The sequence below is a fragment of the Vidua chalybeata genome, chromosome 30 (assembly GCF_026979565.1).
Source record: "Vidua chalybeata isolate OUT-0048 chromosome 30, bVidCha1 merged haplotype, whole genome shotgun sequence".
Classification (NCBI taxonomy): Eukaryota; Metazoa; Chordata; class Aves; order Passeriformes; family Viduidae; genus Vidua; species Vidua chalybeata.
In genome coordinates, this window is record NC_071559.1 from 1201024 (window position 1) to 1217700 (window position 16677).

General features: G+C 54.5%; 3 protein-coding genes across 4 annotated transcripts in view; 1 reads left to right on the forward strand and 2 right to left on the reverse strand.

The window, feature by feature from the left end:
• Positions 1-373: 373 nt before the first annotated feature.
• Positions 374-8316, reverse strand: TMPRSS12 (transmembrane serine protease 12). 2 transcript variants are annotated; one of them, XM_053967635.1, is made up of 5 exons: positions 8120-8316; positions 6924-7122; positions 3386-3657; positions 2200-2342; positions 374-730 (listed from the first exon to the last, which is right to left on the reverse strand). In XM_053967635.1, the coding sequence occupies exons 1-5, from the start codon at positions 8214-8216 to the stop codon at positions 485-487; spliced, it is 957 nt and encodes a 318-aa protein (XP_053823610.1). In that variant the 5' UTR covers positions 8217-8316; the 3' UTR covers positions 374-484. The 2 variants fall into 2 exon arrangements, with proteins under 2 accessions (XP_053823610.1, XP_053823611.1); XM_053967636.1 differs by lacking the exon at positions 8120-8316 and adding an exon at positions 7388-7476.
• The window catches only part of SCN8A (sodium voltage-gated channel alpha subunit 8), a 78906-nt gene continuing 70525 nt past the window's right edge, over positions 8297-16677 (forward strand). Inside the window, exon 1 of the mRNA XM_053967402.1 lies at positions 8297-8383. The gene's annotated coding sequence lies outside the window, so the exon portion shown is untranslated. The remainder of the gene's footprint in view (positions 8384-16677) is intronic.
• LOC128801630 (putative methyltransferase-like protein 7A) lies at positions 9158-11333 on the reverse strand. The gene is made up of 2 exons (XM_053967670.1): positions 10535-11333; positions 9158-9805 (listed from the first exon to the last, which is right to left on the reverse strand). The coding sequence occupies exons 1-2, from the start codon at positions 11039-11041 to the stop codon at positions 9569-9571; spliced, it is 744 nt and encodes a 247-aa protein (XP_053823645.1). The 5' UTR covers positions 11042-11333; the 3' UTR covers positions 9158-9568.

A 16677-nucleotide genomic window follows, 5' to 3' on the forward strand; every position in this document is an offset into this window, starting at 1 on the left:
ACTCATGAGTGCAGAACAGCTTTTACCTTCCTGCAGGTTTATTTTTACTTTCTTTGTTTGCAATAAGCTGAGCCACAGTTAAGGTTTGGTTAATTAAATGGTTAATTAAAATCTTACTGTGCTCTGCTGGTTTTTACCCGGCAGAGGGAGCATCTGCCCTCCCCAAACCCTGGTGGCGTCACTGAGTGTATTTAACCTTCTGATGGCTGGAAAAGCACAGAAATAGGGTGGGAAGAAAATGTTTCCAGTCGATAACATTCCTATATTCAATTTTCCTTATTAGTGCCGAGGCTGTTACTGTTTCCTCTCCTGTCAGTGTGGATGTCAGAGGCAGGAAACAAAAAATACAATGGCAAACATGACTCCTAAAAAGTAAGTGCACATCCTTTGGCTCTTGGATTTATTGTCAGTCAGGAGGGAGCTGCTTTCCTCAAGCTTTTCCAGGCAGGACAGACCTCCACGAGGACCACGACGGTTTGCCCCTCTACAACGTCTGCGCGAGCACCGTGTGGAGCAGAGTCAGGAGGATGGTGAGTGTGGTGCTCGCTGGGTTCCGAGTCTCGTTGGTCAGCAGAAGTTTTGCTTTTATCCATTTTCTGTACTGGGACAGGCGCACGTAGATCCCGGGGTACTTGGGGCGGCCACAGCCCACCCCGAAGCTGGCGATGCCGATGAGGTAGTACTTGTCAGTGTCAGGGTGGTAGCACACCAAGGGGCCCCCGCTGTCGCCCTACGAATGAACACCACAAAAACCAGCAGCATGTAAGGGTTTCCTTCCAGGAAACAGTTCAGGCAGTAATCATTTATTTTTTAGATTTATTTGAAGCAGCTCGGTTAAGCCGACAGTCACAATGACAGTAACGTGGGCAGTAGCCCACGGACAGCTCAGGGTCGGTCTGGTGCTGCTGAAAGACAGAATCAGCATCCTTGAGGCTGGAAAGGCCCTCCAAGACCATCAAGTCTAACCTGATCCCCATCTTGTCACCAGACTAGAGTGCTTGTCACCCACGTCCAGCTCTTCCTTGGACATCTCCAGGGATGGGGACTCCACCACCTTCCAGTGCCTGACCACCCTTTCCATGGAGGAATTCCTCCTGATTCTGGTCAAGGCTGCACTGACCTCAGCCACAGGCCTGCACTGCTTCAGTGTCTTTTAACTCAGATTCTCTTGTTTTCTCTCTGCACCTTTTCATACCTAAACCTTCACTCCTCACTTAACTGGGGAATTCATCCACATCTGTTGTGGGAGCTCCAAGAGACACAGTAATGAACACACATCCTGTGCCTTGGCCGGGTCACCTGCTCAGGGAAAACTGCTGAGAGAAGCAGGAAGCGTATCAGACAAAGCATTTAGGATACATTATGGGGTTTCATTAGTAATGTCTCCGTGTCCCAGCTGGTGCTGCAGCCTCTGCCAGTGCTTTGGACCTGGGAACTGGCTTTTCCGAGAAAGAGGTGGTGATTGCTCAGAATTTAAACAAAAATCATCCCTGAGCCACTTCCTAGAGCCCTGTGGCTGAAGCACATCCCTGGATGTGTCCAGTGCTGCTCTCCAGCATAAGCACAGGTGAGACATGCATGTGCTTCACACACACTGCATGGTACAGTGTCCAGTGTTTTGTGTCATGTATCATTTACTGACACCTTTGTGGCATAAATGTGCTGCATTTTTTATCCTTCCTCTTTGTTCACCTATTCCTGTCATCTTTCCAATACCACCAAATTCTTTGTGTATGTTTTTGCTTTGCAATCACTGTCCCAACCCTTTTATGATGCTTCCTTTGCATTTGACATGTTTCCCAGTTAGTGTTTCTGCTGTTTTAATTAATTATGCTACAAATCACAATGCTGCTGAGCCTCTGGCTTGGGAGTACCACCTCCCTTCTCACCTGGGAGCTGTGGCACCGCCTCCCTTCTCACCTGGCAGCTGTGGCACCGCCTCCCTTCTCACCTGGCAGCTGTGGCACCGCCTCCCTTCTCACCTGGGAGCTGTGGCACTGCCTCCCTTCTCACCTGGCAGCTGTGGCACCGCCTCCCTTCTCACCTGGCAGCTGTGGCACCGCCTCCCTTCTCACCTGGCAGCTGTGGCACCGCCTCCCTTCTCACCTGGCAGCTGTGGCACCGCCTCCCTTCTCACCTGGCAGCTGTGGCACCGCCTCCCTTCTCACCTGGCAGCTGTGGCACCGCCTCCCTTCTCACCTGGCAGGTGTCGGTGCCTCCGGCCCAGGCGCCGGCGCAGAGTGCTTTGTTGTTCATGAGCCCCGCGTACCCTTCAGAGCTGTTGCACAGGCTGGGAGGGAGGATTCCCACATGGGCTTGTTTTAGCAGAGATGAGAGTTTACCTTGAAAGGAGACAGAAGTCAGAAAGGTGAAATATGCTGGGGTTTGTAGCAGTTTTATGGTGTTTTTTTTTTTTTTTGTTTTGCCAGCCTGGGTGTGTTCCTGGACATGTTTAGACATGGGTATGACACAGACCCCGCCTGTTGCCAATGGATTGGAATTTGAGTGGGTTAAAGGTTTGAAGACTTGGGTTTGATGTAGATTTTGCAATTCTTCCTCAGAAGAAGCATCAATGATAACATACCTGCCTTGCTCAAAATGTCAGAGGTGACTTAGCAAACAGGTTCATACAATCTCAGCTGACCCCAAAACTCCCACACACCAACGGGCATTGAATTTGTGCCCAGTGGGAGTAAAGAGAGAATTGGAGTGGGTGTAGTCATTCATAAATCCCATGGGAACCCCTCAGTTCACAACATGTGGCATCAGAATTGTTGCTTTTCGATAAAATAGCTGTTTCCAGCAGCCCACGTTGACCTGCACCATGACTCTGAAATCGGCTGAGTTTATTTTCCTTTTTTTCATGTTATACTTGGAAGAAAGGCTGGGAAATCTGTTCCTGTGGTTACAGCTGTGTGGGTCTAACCTGCTTGTGATGGAAAACCCCTGAGAGCAGATCCTCACTGCAGAGTTAAATGACATTGTGTGAGGAGACCATAACCTGAGCAAATCCAGTTAGAATCACAGAATGGTTTGGGTTGGGAGGAATCTTAAAGATCATCCAGTTCCAAGCACCTGCCATGGGCAGGGACACCTTCCACTATCAGATTACTCCAAGCCCTGTCCAACCAATTTATGGGACACTTACAGGGATCCAGGGGCAGCCACAGCTGCACTGGGCAATCTCTGCCAGGGCCTCACCACCCTCACAGGGAGGAATTTCTTCCCAATATCTACTCTGAACCTGTCCTCTTTCAGTTTGGTGCCATTCCCCCTTTTGAAAGGCCTCTAAAATCCAAGTGCAAAGTGAGTTTATGAACTCGGGGAGCTGGAGATGGTGAGGATGGAAAACAGGAGGCTTTCAGCAGCGGCCAGAGCCCAGTACCCTTCTCGGTGGTGCGTCCCCAGCCGCTGATGTAGCAGTCGGAGCTGTTCTCCAGGGGCTGCACCAGGGCAGCGGGGGGCAGGCACACGGGCTGCACGTAGAGGCTGTAGCGCACGGCCGACTTCAGCTCGAACACCGCCACGTCGTTCTCAAAGGTTTCCCTCTTGAACTCCGAGTGCATGATGATCCTCCTGATCCTCCTCCGAGCCGTGTGGGGGCTGTGCTTCTGAAGGTTGTGCACGCCCAGAACGGCTCGCCAGGAACACGGATCCCTACGAGAGAAGGCAGGGGGGTTTTACATGGGTTTTACTGTTTGTTTTCATCATGGAATCCAGGAATGGGTTGGATTGGATTGGAGGCACCTTAAAACCCATCTTTAAGGTGACAATTCAGGTGGGTTTTACATGGGTTTTACTGTTTGTTTTCATCATGGAATCCAGGAATGGGTTGGACTGGAGGCACCTTAAAGCTCATCTTTAAGATGAGAATTCAGGTGGGTTTTACTGTTTGCTTTCATCGTGAAATCCAGGAATGGGTTGGATAGGAGGCATCTTAAAACCCATCTTTAAGGTGACAATTCAGGTGGGTTTTAAATCGGTTTTACCATTTGTTTTCATCATGGAATCCAGGAATGGGTTGGACTGGAGGCACCTTAAAGCTCATCTTTAAGATGACAATTCAGGTGGGTTTTAGATCAGTTTCACCATTTGTTTTCATCGTGAAATCCATGAATGGGTTGGATTGGACTGGAGGCACCTTAAAGCTCATCTTTAAGATGAGAATTCAGGTGGGTTTTACATGGGTTTTACTGTTTGTTTTCATCATGGAATCCAGGAATGGGTTGGATTGGAGACACCTTAAAGCTCATCTCATCCCACCCCTGCCATGAGCAGAGACATCTCCCACTATCCCAGGCTGCTCCAAGCCCTGTCCAGCCGTGCCTTGGACACTTCCAGGGATCCCAGCTTCTCTGGGCACCCTATACCAGAAATTTCTTCCACTATCCCATCTATCCCTGTCTTCTGCTAATGCACCTTTAGGAATATACATTGGAAATTCCATAGTAAATATTTCCTGGAACAAATTTGCCTCCTTACCATTCTGCCCATGTGAACACTCCCTTTGCCTGTTGATGTTAAGGAAAATTCAGATTAAAGATTTAAGATGACACCCAGATTTTCCCTCCCACCCCATCTCAGCAGAGGCCACCAGGAGATAATAGTCTGAAAAAGCTGAAAATGTGGTTTTATTTTGGGTAAAAGAAGAAGGCTCATCCCCCACAATGCTCATAAAGACTCTACTTGTACCTAGACCTGGGAAATCCATTATCTAGAAGTAAAATAATGACTATCAAGTTAATAATAAATTTAGAAATAGAGGTAGAGTCATTCAGACCTAATTTCTAGTCAAGTATATTGAAAAAAATCTTTATTAAGTGAGCTTTGAATTTGGCCTGGGATGAGCTATAAAATTCAAATTACCCTCTAAAATGAAAGTAGAAATTAAATTGATAAAGAGGCATTATTTTGCAAATAAATGTTTGCTAAATGCAAACAAGGAGCTGATGTAACAAAGTCCTGATAAAGGACAAAATTCCAAGTTTCAAAGATTTTACAGTTCACTTTCCCCCAGGTCATGGTTGAGTCAACACAGTCGATGTTGACACACACAGATTGTGCAACTGTGGTAAAGGCTGGAAAAGAGACCGGTGCTGGGAGCTGAAATGCTCCAGAGTTGCTGTAAGTGCAGTTAAAAATCTGTTCTGAGGAGTTATTACCAGATTGTCCAAAAAAAAAAAAAAAATCTTAAGTGCCAAATTGTTGGTTCTGACCAACAAGAAAAAAGGCAATTGTGTTAAAACTGATGAATTGGAGTGTTTGTCATCTAAATATCACAGCATTTTCTGCTGAGGTTTAGTCGTTAAGAAAACCCCATTAACCAGAAAAATCAGAGCTCTGTGGAACAAAGCAACCCAAACTACTTGGGGGGAGTGGGCTGAGGAAGGGAAAACCTGGCATGGGAGAGGGTCCTCCTGCTCCAGAGCTGGAAAATCCCAGAGTCAGGGGTGGGATGAGAAGATCTCATTCTGTGATTCTATTAATCAAAACCCAACAGCCCTTTATTAGAAACCACACAGGTCATTCTGGCCCAGGCCAGAAGGGCACAGCCAAGGTTTCCTGATGCTGACTTGGATTCCTGACTGACTGTTCCTGATATTGGCTGCCCAGGGACTTGGTGCAGTCCCCATCCCTGGAGGTGTCCAAGGGACGACTGGAGGTGGCACTCAGTGCTCTGGCCTGCTGACAAGGTGGGGATCAGGCAGAGGTTGGACTTGGTCTTGGAGATCTTTTCAATCACACCTGTGCTCCAGCCCCTTCCCCAGTCTGATCCTGCCTCTGGATGTGCTCCAGCCCCTTCCCCAGTCTGATCCTGCCTCTGGATACGCTCCTTGCCATGAGGGAAGAACTGGACACAGCCCTGGAGGGGCCTGGCAGTGCCCAGCACAGGGGGACAATCCCTGCTCTGCTCCTTTGGCCACCCTGTGACACAACTCAAGTGCCCTCGGCCTCCTTCCCCCATCCCAGGGATTTCAGCTGTGGTGCCCATAAATGGGCCTCAGTTATGGTGCCCAGGGGGTTCAGCCCTGGTGCCCAGGGGGTTCAGCTGTGGTTACCCAGGGGGTTCAGCCGTGGTGCCCAGGGGTCAGCCGTGGTGCCCAGGGGGTTCAGCTGTGGTTACCCAGGGGGTTCAGCTGCGGTGCCCAGGGGGTTCAGCCGTGGTGCCCAGGGGGTTCAGCTGCGGTGCCCAGGGGGTTCAGCTGTGGTGCCCAGGGGGTTCAGCTGCGGTGCCCAGGGGGTTCAGCTGTGGTGCCCAGGGGTCAGCCATGGTGCCCAGGGGTTCAGCCATGGTGCCCAGGGCGTTCAGCTGTGGTGCCCAGGGCGTTCAGCTGTGGTGCCCAGGGGGTTCAGCTGTGGTGCCCAGGGCTCAGCTGTGGTTACCTAGAAGGCTCAGCCGTGGTGCCCAGGGGTCAGCCATGGTGCCCAGGGGTTCAGCCATGGTGCCCAGGGCGTTCAGCTGTGGTGCCCAGGGGGTTCAGCCGCGGTGCCCAGGGTTCAGCCGCGGTGCCCAGGGGTTCAGCTGTGGTTACCCAGGGGGTTCAGCTGTGGTTACCCAGGGGGTTCAGCTGTGGTGCCCAGGGGTCAGCTGTGGTTACCTAGAAGGCTCAGCCGTGGTGCCCAGGGGTCAGCCATGGTGCCCAGGGCGTTCAGCTGTGGTGCCCAGGGCTCAGCTGTGGTTACCTAGAAGGCTCAGCCGTGGTGCCCAGGGGTCAGCCATGGTGCCCAGGGGGTTCAGCCGCGGTGCCCAGGGGTTCAGCCGCGGTGCCCAGGGGTTCAGCTGTGGTTACCCAGGGGGTTCAGCCGCGGTGCCCAGGGGGTTCAGCCGCGGTGCCCAGGGGGTTCAGCTGTGGTTACCCAGGGGGTTCAGCCGCGGTGCCCAGGGTTCAGCCGCGGTGCCCAGGGGTCACCCCAGTACGTACGTCCTGCCATCCACGCAGTGGCCGGCGGTCAGCACGGCTCTCCGGCCCAGCAGGACGCCGCCGCACAGGTGCATGAAGCGGACGCCGCCGCGCAGCACCTGCAGGCTCACCACCCACGGCCACGCGCCCTCCGGGGCCTCGTGGCCCCCCACGATCCAGGACACCATGCTCCGGGCCAGCTGCAGCTGCTGCTGACACTCTGCAAAACACAACGGGCTCCTCAGAGAGCCTGGAGGGCGAAGCTCGGCTTTTGGGACAGCGTTTGTGGGTGCTGTGGGTTTACGGGTTGGTCTTTTCTTTCCTGTTGTCTCGGGGGTTTTTGTTTGGTTGGGGGTTTGGGGGTTTTGGTGGGTGTTTTTTGTTGCTGCTGGTGGTGGGTTTTGGGGTTTTGGTTTTTTTTTAATTTGGTTTGGTTTTGGATTTTTAAATCTCCAGCATCACCACAGCACAGGAAGGACACGGACCTGTTAAGAGATGAGGCCACCGAGTTGTTCAGAGGGATGGAGCAGATCTGCTGTGAGGAAAGGCTGGGAGAATTGGGATTGTTAGCCTGGAGGAAAAAGGTTTTGGGCTGACTTAACTGTGACCTTGCAGTGCCTGAAGGAGCTGCAGGAGAGATGGAGAGATACCATATAAATGGGCCTGGAGTGCCAGGACAAGGGACAGCTGCCAGAGGGCAGGGCTGGATGGGATATTGGGAAGGAATTCCTCCCTGGCAGGGTGGGCAGGCCCTGGCACAGGGTGCCCAGAGCAGCTGTGGGTGCCCCTGGATCCCTGGCAGTGTCCGAGGCCAGGCTGGACAGGGCTGGGAGCAGTGGGACAGTGGAAGGTGTCCCTGCTCATGGCACTGGGTGGGCTGTAAGATCCCCCTCTTCCAGCCAAAACCATTCCAGGGATCTCTGTTCTGCAGGACTCGCTCCCCCACAGATCCCAGCGTCTGGAGACCCCGGGACTTTTCTCAGCCCACGTGAAATCCGGCGTGTTTATCTGACTGAGGTGTATTTCTTGTGTACAGATTTGCGGTTAAACACGCTCAGTCACCGCTGCTTTACGGAATTCACCAGATTTCTGTACAAACCAGAGACTTTTCCGCCCCACCTCGCCCCGCTCCGCTCAGGCTCTTTCCCGCTCTCTGCCCCTTTCCCCGACCCCTCCGCCCCCGCCCGGCCCCGCTGGGCCCCGCTGGGTCCCGGTACCGTCCACAGGGTCCGTGGGGGCCGCCCCGCCGGGCAGGGGCCCCGCGAGCAGCAGCAGCAGCAGCGGCAGCGGCAGCGCGGGCCGCGCCCGCCGCATGGCCGGCCAGCGCCGAAGATGGCTGCGGGGCCTGAGGGGAGCCCCGCGGCGAACCCCACGGGGAACGACCGGCACCGGCACCGGCACCGGCACCGGCACCGGCACCGGCACCGGCACCGGGCCGTTGGGGCGGCGGGGACGGCGCGGGAGCGCGGACGGAGGAGCCGGTGAGGGGCGGGAGGGGCCGGCCTGCCCTCAGGGACCGCTGTCAGGGAGCCCTCAGGCGGGCAAAGGGTCAGGGGGGTTCGCCCTCACCCGGACAAAGGGTCGGGGGGCTCTGCTTCACCTGGGCAGAGGGTAAGGGGGCTCAACTTCACCTGAGCAGAAGGTCAGGGGGCTTACCCTCACCTGGGCAGAGGGTCAAGGGGCTCAACTTCACCTGGGCCAGGGTCAGGGGTCTGACTCTCACCTCTGCAAAGAGTCAAGGTTTTCAGCCCTGAGCCGTGGGTCAGGGGTCTTGTGCTCACATGGGCAAAGGTTCAGGGGTCCCACTCTCACCTGGCCCAAGGGTCAAGGGTCTCTCTCTCACCTGAGCTGTGGGTCAGGGGTCTCACACTCATGTGGGCAAAGGTTCAGGAGTCCCACACCCACCTGGGCCAAGGTTCAGGGGTCTCACCCTCACCTGGGCCAAGGTTCAGGGGTCTCACCCTCACCTGGGCCAAGGGTCAGGTTTGGGGGTTCGGCTTCCATCAGGTGGAGCAGCCGTGAGGGAGCGTGGGGAGGGGGCAGCAGGTGCGCTGGAGCCCAGGGGCGTGCCAGCTGGGGGGCACCTGAAGGATCCCTGTTCCAGAGTCAGCCAGGCACAGACAGCAGTCCCCTCCCATTAATACATTTATTTTCTGCTTCCCGGGCTGGTTTTTGTTGTCCTGCGATCCTCCCTGGCTGCACTGAGTCTAGCAAGGCAGGGTCAGCAGTGCCGGGGCTTCGGGAAGGAAAGAGTCTCAAGGTATACCAGGGGAAGTTTAATTAGATAAAACAAAGATTTCTTCAGGGAAAGGGCTGTCAGGCCCTGGCACGGCCTGCCCAGGGCAGTGGTGGAGTGACCATCCCTGGAAGCGTTCAAAAACAGTGTGGATGTGGCACTTGGGGACGTGGCGTGGTGCTGAACACGGTGCTGGTGCTGAGTTACCTGTTGGACTCTGGTCCAACAGGGCTTCTCTGACTTTGTTGATCGTGTGATTCGGAGACACTCAGGAAATCGCCCCTCTCTTCTCACCTGACAATTTGGTTTCTGATTCAAGTCCTTTGCTGTGTTACTGGTATGGGCACGTGTGGAGGAGCCTGTGCCGTGCAGGGTGCGTGGGTCACCATGAGGAATTTTGGGGGGGACAAAAGTTTTGGCAGGACAGGGGTTACTTCACGCCGTACCCCACGATGTGCGGCTCGATGGGCATCCAGGGCATCGCCACGCTGATGTGCTCTATCTTCAGCTCGGAGAACTTTGCCTCTTCCAGATTCTTCCACAGCTCTCTCGTGAGGCAGCATCCAGCAAAGACGAGTTTCCAAGTCGGGAAACAGACTTGCTGCCAAAAATACGTCCAGCTGGAATGCTCAGCGGCCACGTGCTCCAAGAAATAGAAAGCTCCTCCCTGGGAACACAGAGTCTTCTTACAGCGGGTGTGGGGGTCACACCAAGTGGCTCCCACTTCCCCCTCCCTTCCCTTTCCCCTTTCCTTTTCCCCTTCCCTCTGTTAGCTGGAATCAATGAAAGAAGGAAACGTCCAGAGATTCAAAATGCCCATTCAAAAAGCACAAAGGGCAGACTTATTTGATCCCTCTTTTATTCCAGCAATAGTGTGTTGTGGTTTTGTTTCAATTAATTCCTAACTTAACTGGTTTTTTGGAATTAAATGATCTTTAAGAGCCCTCCAAACCATTCCATGGTTCTATGACAATGACACTTTTAAAGGCTGAAAGTCTGTTTTAAGCTCAAACCAACTCTTTTTCACTTGTGGTTTTTTTTTTTTTTGGTCTGAGTTTTAAGCTCAAATCAACTCTTTTTCACTTGTTGTTTTTTTTATTTTGATCTGGGTTTTAAGCTCAAACCAACTCTTTTTCACTTTGTTTTTATTTTGATCTGGGTTTTAAGCTCAAACCAATTCTTTTTCACTTGTGGGTTTTTTTATTTCTTTTTTTATTATTATTTCTTTTGCTTTAGAGTGTTTTTGGTTTTGTTTTTTTTTTTTTTTTTGGTGGGTTTTTTGTGTTTTTTTGAGGTTTTTTTTTTTTGTTTTGTTTTGTTTTTTCCCCTTTCCTTGCACCTGGTACCTGTCGAGCAGATGTTAAAGGTACTACCAGGTGTTTTTGCAGGTACTCACCGGCCGGAGCACCCGGAGCACTTCCCTCAGGGTGCTGCTGACGCTGTGCACGGAGCACAGCACCAGGGTGCAGACCACAGCGTCCACCGAGCCGCTGGGCACCTGCCGCAGGTCCTCTCCCGCGGCCACCAGGAACTGCTCGTAGCGGAGGTGCTGGTTCTTCTTCATGTTTCGGGAGAGGCTCTCCTGGAAGTTGGGGTTGATGTCGGTGCAGGTGACTTTGCAGCCCGGCGGGTAGAACTGGAAGTTGGAGCCGCTGCCGGTGCCGATCTCCAGCAGCCGCAGCTCCCCGGAGGGGCCCCTGAAGTCGGGCAGATTGCGGAACAGCTCCTGCTTGTGCTTCTTTGATTTCTTGTCGTGAACTCTAGAAAGCTTTTCTAAGAAGAAAGGAAAAAAGACCTTCCTGCAGAAGGGCTCCCAGATGCCCAGGAAGGACAGCAGGTAGATGGGCCAGGCTAGCAGTGCCAGGCCAGCACGGAGCATTTTCATGGCAGCAGCCTCTGGCATTTTCAGCGTGGGCGGAGGATCCGTGCAGAGCAAACTGCTTCTCCTGTGTGGCAGAGCTCCGGGAGCCCAATCAGAGCTGCATTTGTGTCCTCTCCGAGTACATTCAGCTGCTTGGGTTGCTGTGGTGGACGCTTTTCTCCAGCTGATTTCTCAGTCCGGTCACAGGCAAGGACTGAACAGTGCAGGTGCAGCCAAGCCGTGACCAGAGCCCAGGGGAGGAGCTGCCAGTTTGTTCCCAAGCCGGGACAAGCTGGGCAGCACAACTCGCTGTGTAACTCCAGGCAAAGTTCTGCAAGTGCCCTCCTTCAGTTCCGGGTACAATCACGTCTCTTAAAGCAGCCTGTGCTGCCCTCAGAAGCTCAGCTGAGCTCTGGATCTCTGCAGGAATTTCGTCAGGGGTTTCATTAAGGTTTCCGTTCAAGGAGTTGTTAGGGAGTTGATTTTCCAGCCCCTGGGAGCTGCTGGGTTTGCTCAGCAGCTCTGTGCTCTCTCTGAACAGCAGTTTTAAGTCTTTGCAGTTTGAGGACACCTTAAATCTTTTGGTGGGTGAGAACGAGCTCCCAGTGATCTTCCAGGCTGATGGGAAGATAAAACAATTAATTAATTAATTAGTTCTGCACGCAGCATGTGGAGTTTGGGTTTTTATTTGGGTCGAATCAACACTGACCACTCCACGAACACATTCTGGAAGAATTTGTCAGCTTTGCAGTCGACAGTTTTCCAAAGGATTTGGTGGCAGCGTGGATCAGCCATTGGCAGGTGACAGCTCTGCTCCAGGTGGCAGGAGGATCCAAGGTCCCTAATAACCTTGGGATGAGTGGTCCCTAAAAACCTTGGAACAGTTCTGCTGGGGGTGCCTTGGAGTTTTGCTTTCCTGGGAAAGCCACCAGCGTGTCTCCGCCTCCCTCTGGTGGCAATAAAGCAAATTAAACCCAGCAGTAATTAGGTGCTTCATTAGTGATCTCTGCTGTATCTTCGTGCCTCCACCTCGTGGCAGCTACAAGGAGATTGAGCAGTGGGAATCACAGAATGCTTTGTGGGAAAGGCCTCCAAGATGGAGTCCAACCTTTAATCGCTGTGTGCTGCACAAAATACAGGCAGTAACGGGCACCGGGTGACGGCAGTGGTGGAGGACACAGGGATGAGGATGATGGACACAGGGATGATGATGATGATGGACACGGGGATGATGATGATGATGGACACGGGGATGATGATGATGATGATGGACACAGGGATGAGGATGATGACAGTGGACACAGGGATGATGATGGGCGTGGATGATGGTGATGATGGACACAGGGATGCTGCTGCTGCTGCTGATGATGGACACAGGGATGATGATGATGATGGACACATGGGTACTGACGATGATGATGGACACAGGGATGCTGCTGCTGCTGCTGATGATGGACACAGGGATGATGGTGATGGTGATGATGGACACATGGATGATGGTGATGATGGACACAGGGATGATGGTGATGATGGACACAGGGATGATGATGATGGACACAGGGATGATGATGATGATGGACACGGGGATGATGATGATGATGATGGACACAGGGATGATGATGATGGACACAGGGATGATGATGATGATGGACACATGGGTACTGACGATGATGATGGACACAGGGATGCTGCTGCTGCTGCTGCTGATGGACACAGGGATGATGATGATGATGATGATGATGGACACAGGGATGATGATGACGATGACGATGGACACGCGGGTACTGACGATGATGATGGACACACGGGTACTGATGATGATGATCGACACAGGGACGATGATGACAATGATGATGGACACACGGGTACTGACGATGATGATGGACACAGGGATGATGATGATGATGATGATGGACACACGGGTACTGACGATGATGATGGACACAGGGATGATGATGATGATGGTGATGATGGACACACGGGTACTGATGATGATGATGGACACAGGGATGATGATGATGGACACAAGGATGATGATGATGATGATGATGATGATGGACACGGGGATGATGATAACGATGACGATGGACACGCGGGTACTGACGATGATGGACACGGGGATGATGATGATGATGATGGACACAGGGATGATGATGACGATGATGATGATGATGATGATGATGATGATGATGATGGACACGGGGACGATGATGACGATGACGATGGACACGCGGGTACTGATGATGATGATGGACACAGGGATGATGATGATGATGATGATGGACACAGGGACGATGATGATGATGATGATGATGATGATGGTGATGATGATGGACACGGGGATGATGATGACGATGGACACGCGGGTACTGATGATGATGATGGACACAGGGATGATGATGATGATGATGGACACAGGGATGATGATGATGGTGATGGACACAGGGATGATGATGAGGATGATGGACACAGGGACGATGATGATGATGATGATGATGATGGTGATGATGATGGACACGGGGATGATGATGACGATGGACACGCGGGTACTGATGATGATGATGGACACAGGGATGATGATGATGATGATGGACACAGGGATGATGATGATGGTGATGGACACAGGGATGATGATGAGGATGATGGACACAGGGACGATGATGATGATGATGATGATGATGGACACGGGGACGATGATGACAACGACGATGGACACGCGGGTACTGACGATGATGATGGACACACGAGTACTGACGATGATGATGGACACAGGGATGATGATGATGATGATGGACACAGGGACGATGATGATGATGATGATGATGATGATGATGATGATGATGATGATGGACACAGGGATGATGATGATGATGATGATGATGATGATGGACACAGGGACGATGATGATGATGATGATGATGATGATGGACACGGGGACGATGATGATGATGATGATGATGATGATGGACACGGGGACGATGATGACGATGGACACGCGGGTACTGACGATGACGACGGGCCAGGCCCGGGGCTTCCCCGCTCCCCCCGCGCCGCTGCCGGCGCCTCGGGAGCGCCCCCCGGCGGCGCGCGCGGGGCGGGCGGGGGCCGGGCCGGCCGGGCGGGGGGAGCGCCGGGAGCGCACCAAGATGGCGACACCCGCAGTCCCTCCCGCAGCTCCCCCCGCGCCGCAGTCCGGCAGCGCCGCGCCGGGGCCGCGCTGAGCCCGCCCGACACGGTGAGTCGCAGCCCCCGAGACCCCCGCGGGCTCCAGCCGCGGCTCCCCTCGCTTACCGTCCTGCTCGATGCATCCCCCCCGCCCCCCGCCCCTCGCGCCGTAGCCCTTGGCACACCTCCCCCGGGGGCTCTGCCGCAGAGCGCGGCCCGGAGAGCCCCGGGGACACCGGAGGCGGGTTGTGAGGGGGGGAGGGCCCGGGGAGCCCCCAGCCCCAAATCCGCCGCGTGAGGAGGGTCCCGGAGCCTTGCCCCTTCTCAGCCCATCCCCTCGGTGGATGCCCGGGCATCCCGCAGCCAGGGAAAGGGGGTCGGGGGCCCGGTTCTGTGCCCACTCGGCACTGCCCGCCGGGCTCCGGCAGCCGCTGCCCCGGCCGGGGAGGGTCCGTCCGCTGCAGCCCGAGGCCCCCGGCCCTGCGGGGAGTTGGGGGGGGGGACGGTGCCGGGCCCGGCAGCAGCGTCCCCCGGCCGGCGGGCTGGCTCTGGGAAGGGGCAACCGCCCCCTGCGCCCACCCTCGACCTGGGGAGCCCCGTCTGGGGCCCGTCCTTCCATCCTTCCGTCCGTTCCTGCATCCCTCCCTGCATCCGTGCCTCCATTCCCCTTCCACCCCACAGCCTGGGGGGCCCGCGGCACCCTCTTCCCACCCCCCCACCCCCCCCCCCCCAAATTCGGGGCCGTGCTCTGTGCACTGTAGGAAAGGAGAGCCCGAGTTCTCCTCGATGTCCCTTCCCCCTCGGCCCTCGCTGCAGCGCTGCTCTGTCCCTCCACCACCCCCTGCTCCCACCGCTCGGCAGGCAGAGCTTCCCCTGCCCGGGGACGGGGGATTTTGGAGGGCAGGTTTTTTTTGGAGGGGGGTAGGCGAGCAGGGGGGATGCTTGGGGCAGCCTTGGTGTTCCAGCTGACCCAGATGTTGGGTCAGCATCGTGGTTGTGCCGCTTCCTTCCCTCTTTCCTTCCGCCACAGATTTTGGGGGGGATGGTGAGGGCAGATTTGGTTTATATTATTTTTTCCCTTCCTGCTGGGAGGGAATTGCACATTCACGAGGTTTTTCTATTAAAAAATCTGGGTGTCTTCCTCCCCTCCCCCTGCGTTCTGGTGCAAACTGATGCCCAGCTGATGTGGGGGTGGGGACACCGGGAGATGCTCCACGGCAGCGGCTGCGGATGATCCGGGGTGAAGTCGGAAAGTCTGGCAAGGGGAGTGTGTGCGAGGGGCAGCAGCTGGATCCGCACCCTCGGGCCCTGAGCTGAATTTTGGAGGGTGATCCCAGGTGTGGGGGGGATCGTCCTTGTCCCCTCCGTGCCGTGTCGCAGCGGTCGGCGGGAGCCCCCCGAGGGGCCGCGCAGGTGGGGCGGGTTTCGCGGCTCCGGTTGTGCTTGTGCCGTGTGTGTGCACGGCTAACCCGGCCCTGGCACACTGCAGCATTCCACCCGCACCGGGAGCCGTGACCGGGACGTCCTCTTTTCACACCGAGAAGCTTTAATTGTGAGGAACGGGGGCGGGGGCGTGGGGTCCCTGTCCCTCTCCTTTAGAGGGGAAAGGGAGGAAAGCGTGACCGTGGTGGTTTTCCCGAGCAGTCCTGCTTTGGAGGAATGGGGCCTGGAAATGCTCCTGTTCTCCTGTGTCGGTGATGGAGGTTCTGGGAAGCTCTGGGGTCGGTTCCTCCAGGCGGGTGGCTCGGGGCAGAAGGTGTGGGCGAGGCTGGAGGGGCCCATGGGACACTCCCCGTGCCCATTACTGTCCCCTCGGGCCGTCACCGCCCTCCCGATCTCTTAAGGGGCAGCCACATAAAGTTGGTGAAGCTGTTTAGGATCTCTGCATAGCCTGGGCTTGGGGAGTTGGTGCCTTTAGGAGTAACGAGCCCCTGCCCTCCCTTGGGACCTTTCCCTGCTGGGTCTGTCCTACGGCCTCCAGTGCTGGGGTTTTCCACCCTTTGTGTGTTTAGAAAGTCCCTGTTCTCCACTTGGGGGTTTTATATAAAACTAACAACGTGACCGAAGGTTTCTTTGATCATTTTAACGTGTTCGGGTGCTTCTGCAGTGGTGTTCACCCAGGGTGGAGGACCTGGAGCCATCACAGATCATTTAATCTGTTATATAAGCTTGTATGTATGGCTTAGATGTAGATCATGGTATAGATACTGTACTGCTCAGTGGAACAAGTATAATCCTGTGGCTCTTTGGTGGGAGGAGGTTTCTAATAGGCAGGAGGGCGAGCGATCACGTGCCTCAGGAAATGGAGCATGGCTGCGCCTTCATTCTGTTAAATAAAGCAGAAACAAAGTCAGCATTGAATGGAAATGAAGTAGCTTCCAAACATAAATCACAGTATCACCTTCCTCCCGTTTGGTGCCGTGTCTGTGCTTGGTGGTGGGGCTGCCCAAGTGTGTTTTCTGTTAAAATGACCTGGTCTGGGTTTCCCTCTCCATGGAGAGTTGCTGTTTCTC

Excerpts from the sequence above, each read along its gene's own strand:
- TMPRSS12 (XM_053967635.1), bottom strand. The coding sequence starts at position 8,216 with ATGCGGCGGGCGCGGCCCGCGCTGCCGCTGCCGCTGCTGCTGCTGCTG. Across the intron at positions 3,658-6,923 it reads CACTGCGTGGATGGCAGGAC|GGATCCGTGTTCCTGGCGAG; the intron begins GTACGTACTGGG and ends CTTCTCTCGTAG. Across the intron at positions 2,343-3,385 it reads GGGACGCACCACCGAGAAGG|GTAAACTCTCATCTCTGCTA; the intron begins GTACTGGGCTCT and ends TCTCCTTTCAAG.
- LOC128801630 (XM_053967670.1), bottom strand. The coding sequence starts at position 11,041 with ATGCCAGAGGCTGCTGCCATGAAAATGCTCCGTGCTGGCCTGGCACTG. Across the intron at positions 9,806-10,534 it reads TGCTCCGGGTGCTCCGGCCG|GGAGGAGCTTTCTATTTCTT; the intron begins GTGAGTACCTGC and ends CTGTGTTCCCAG.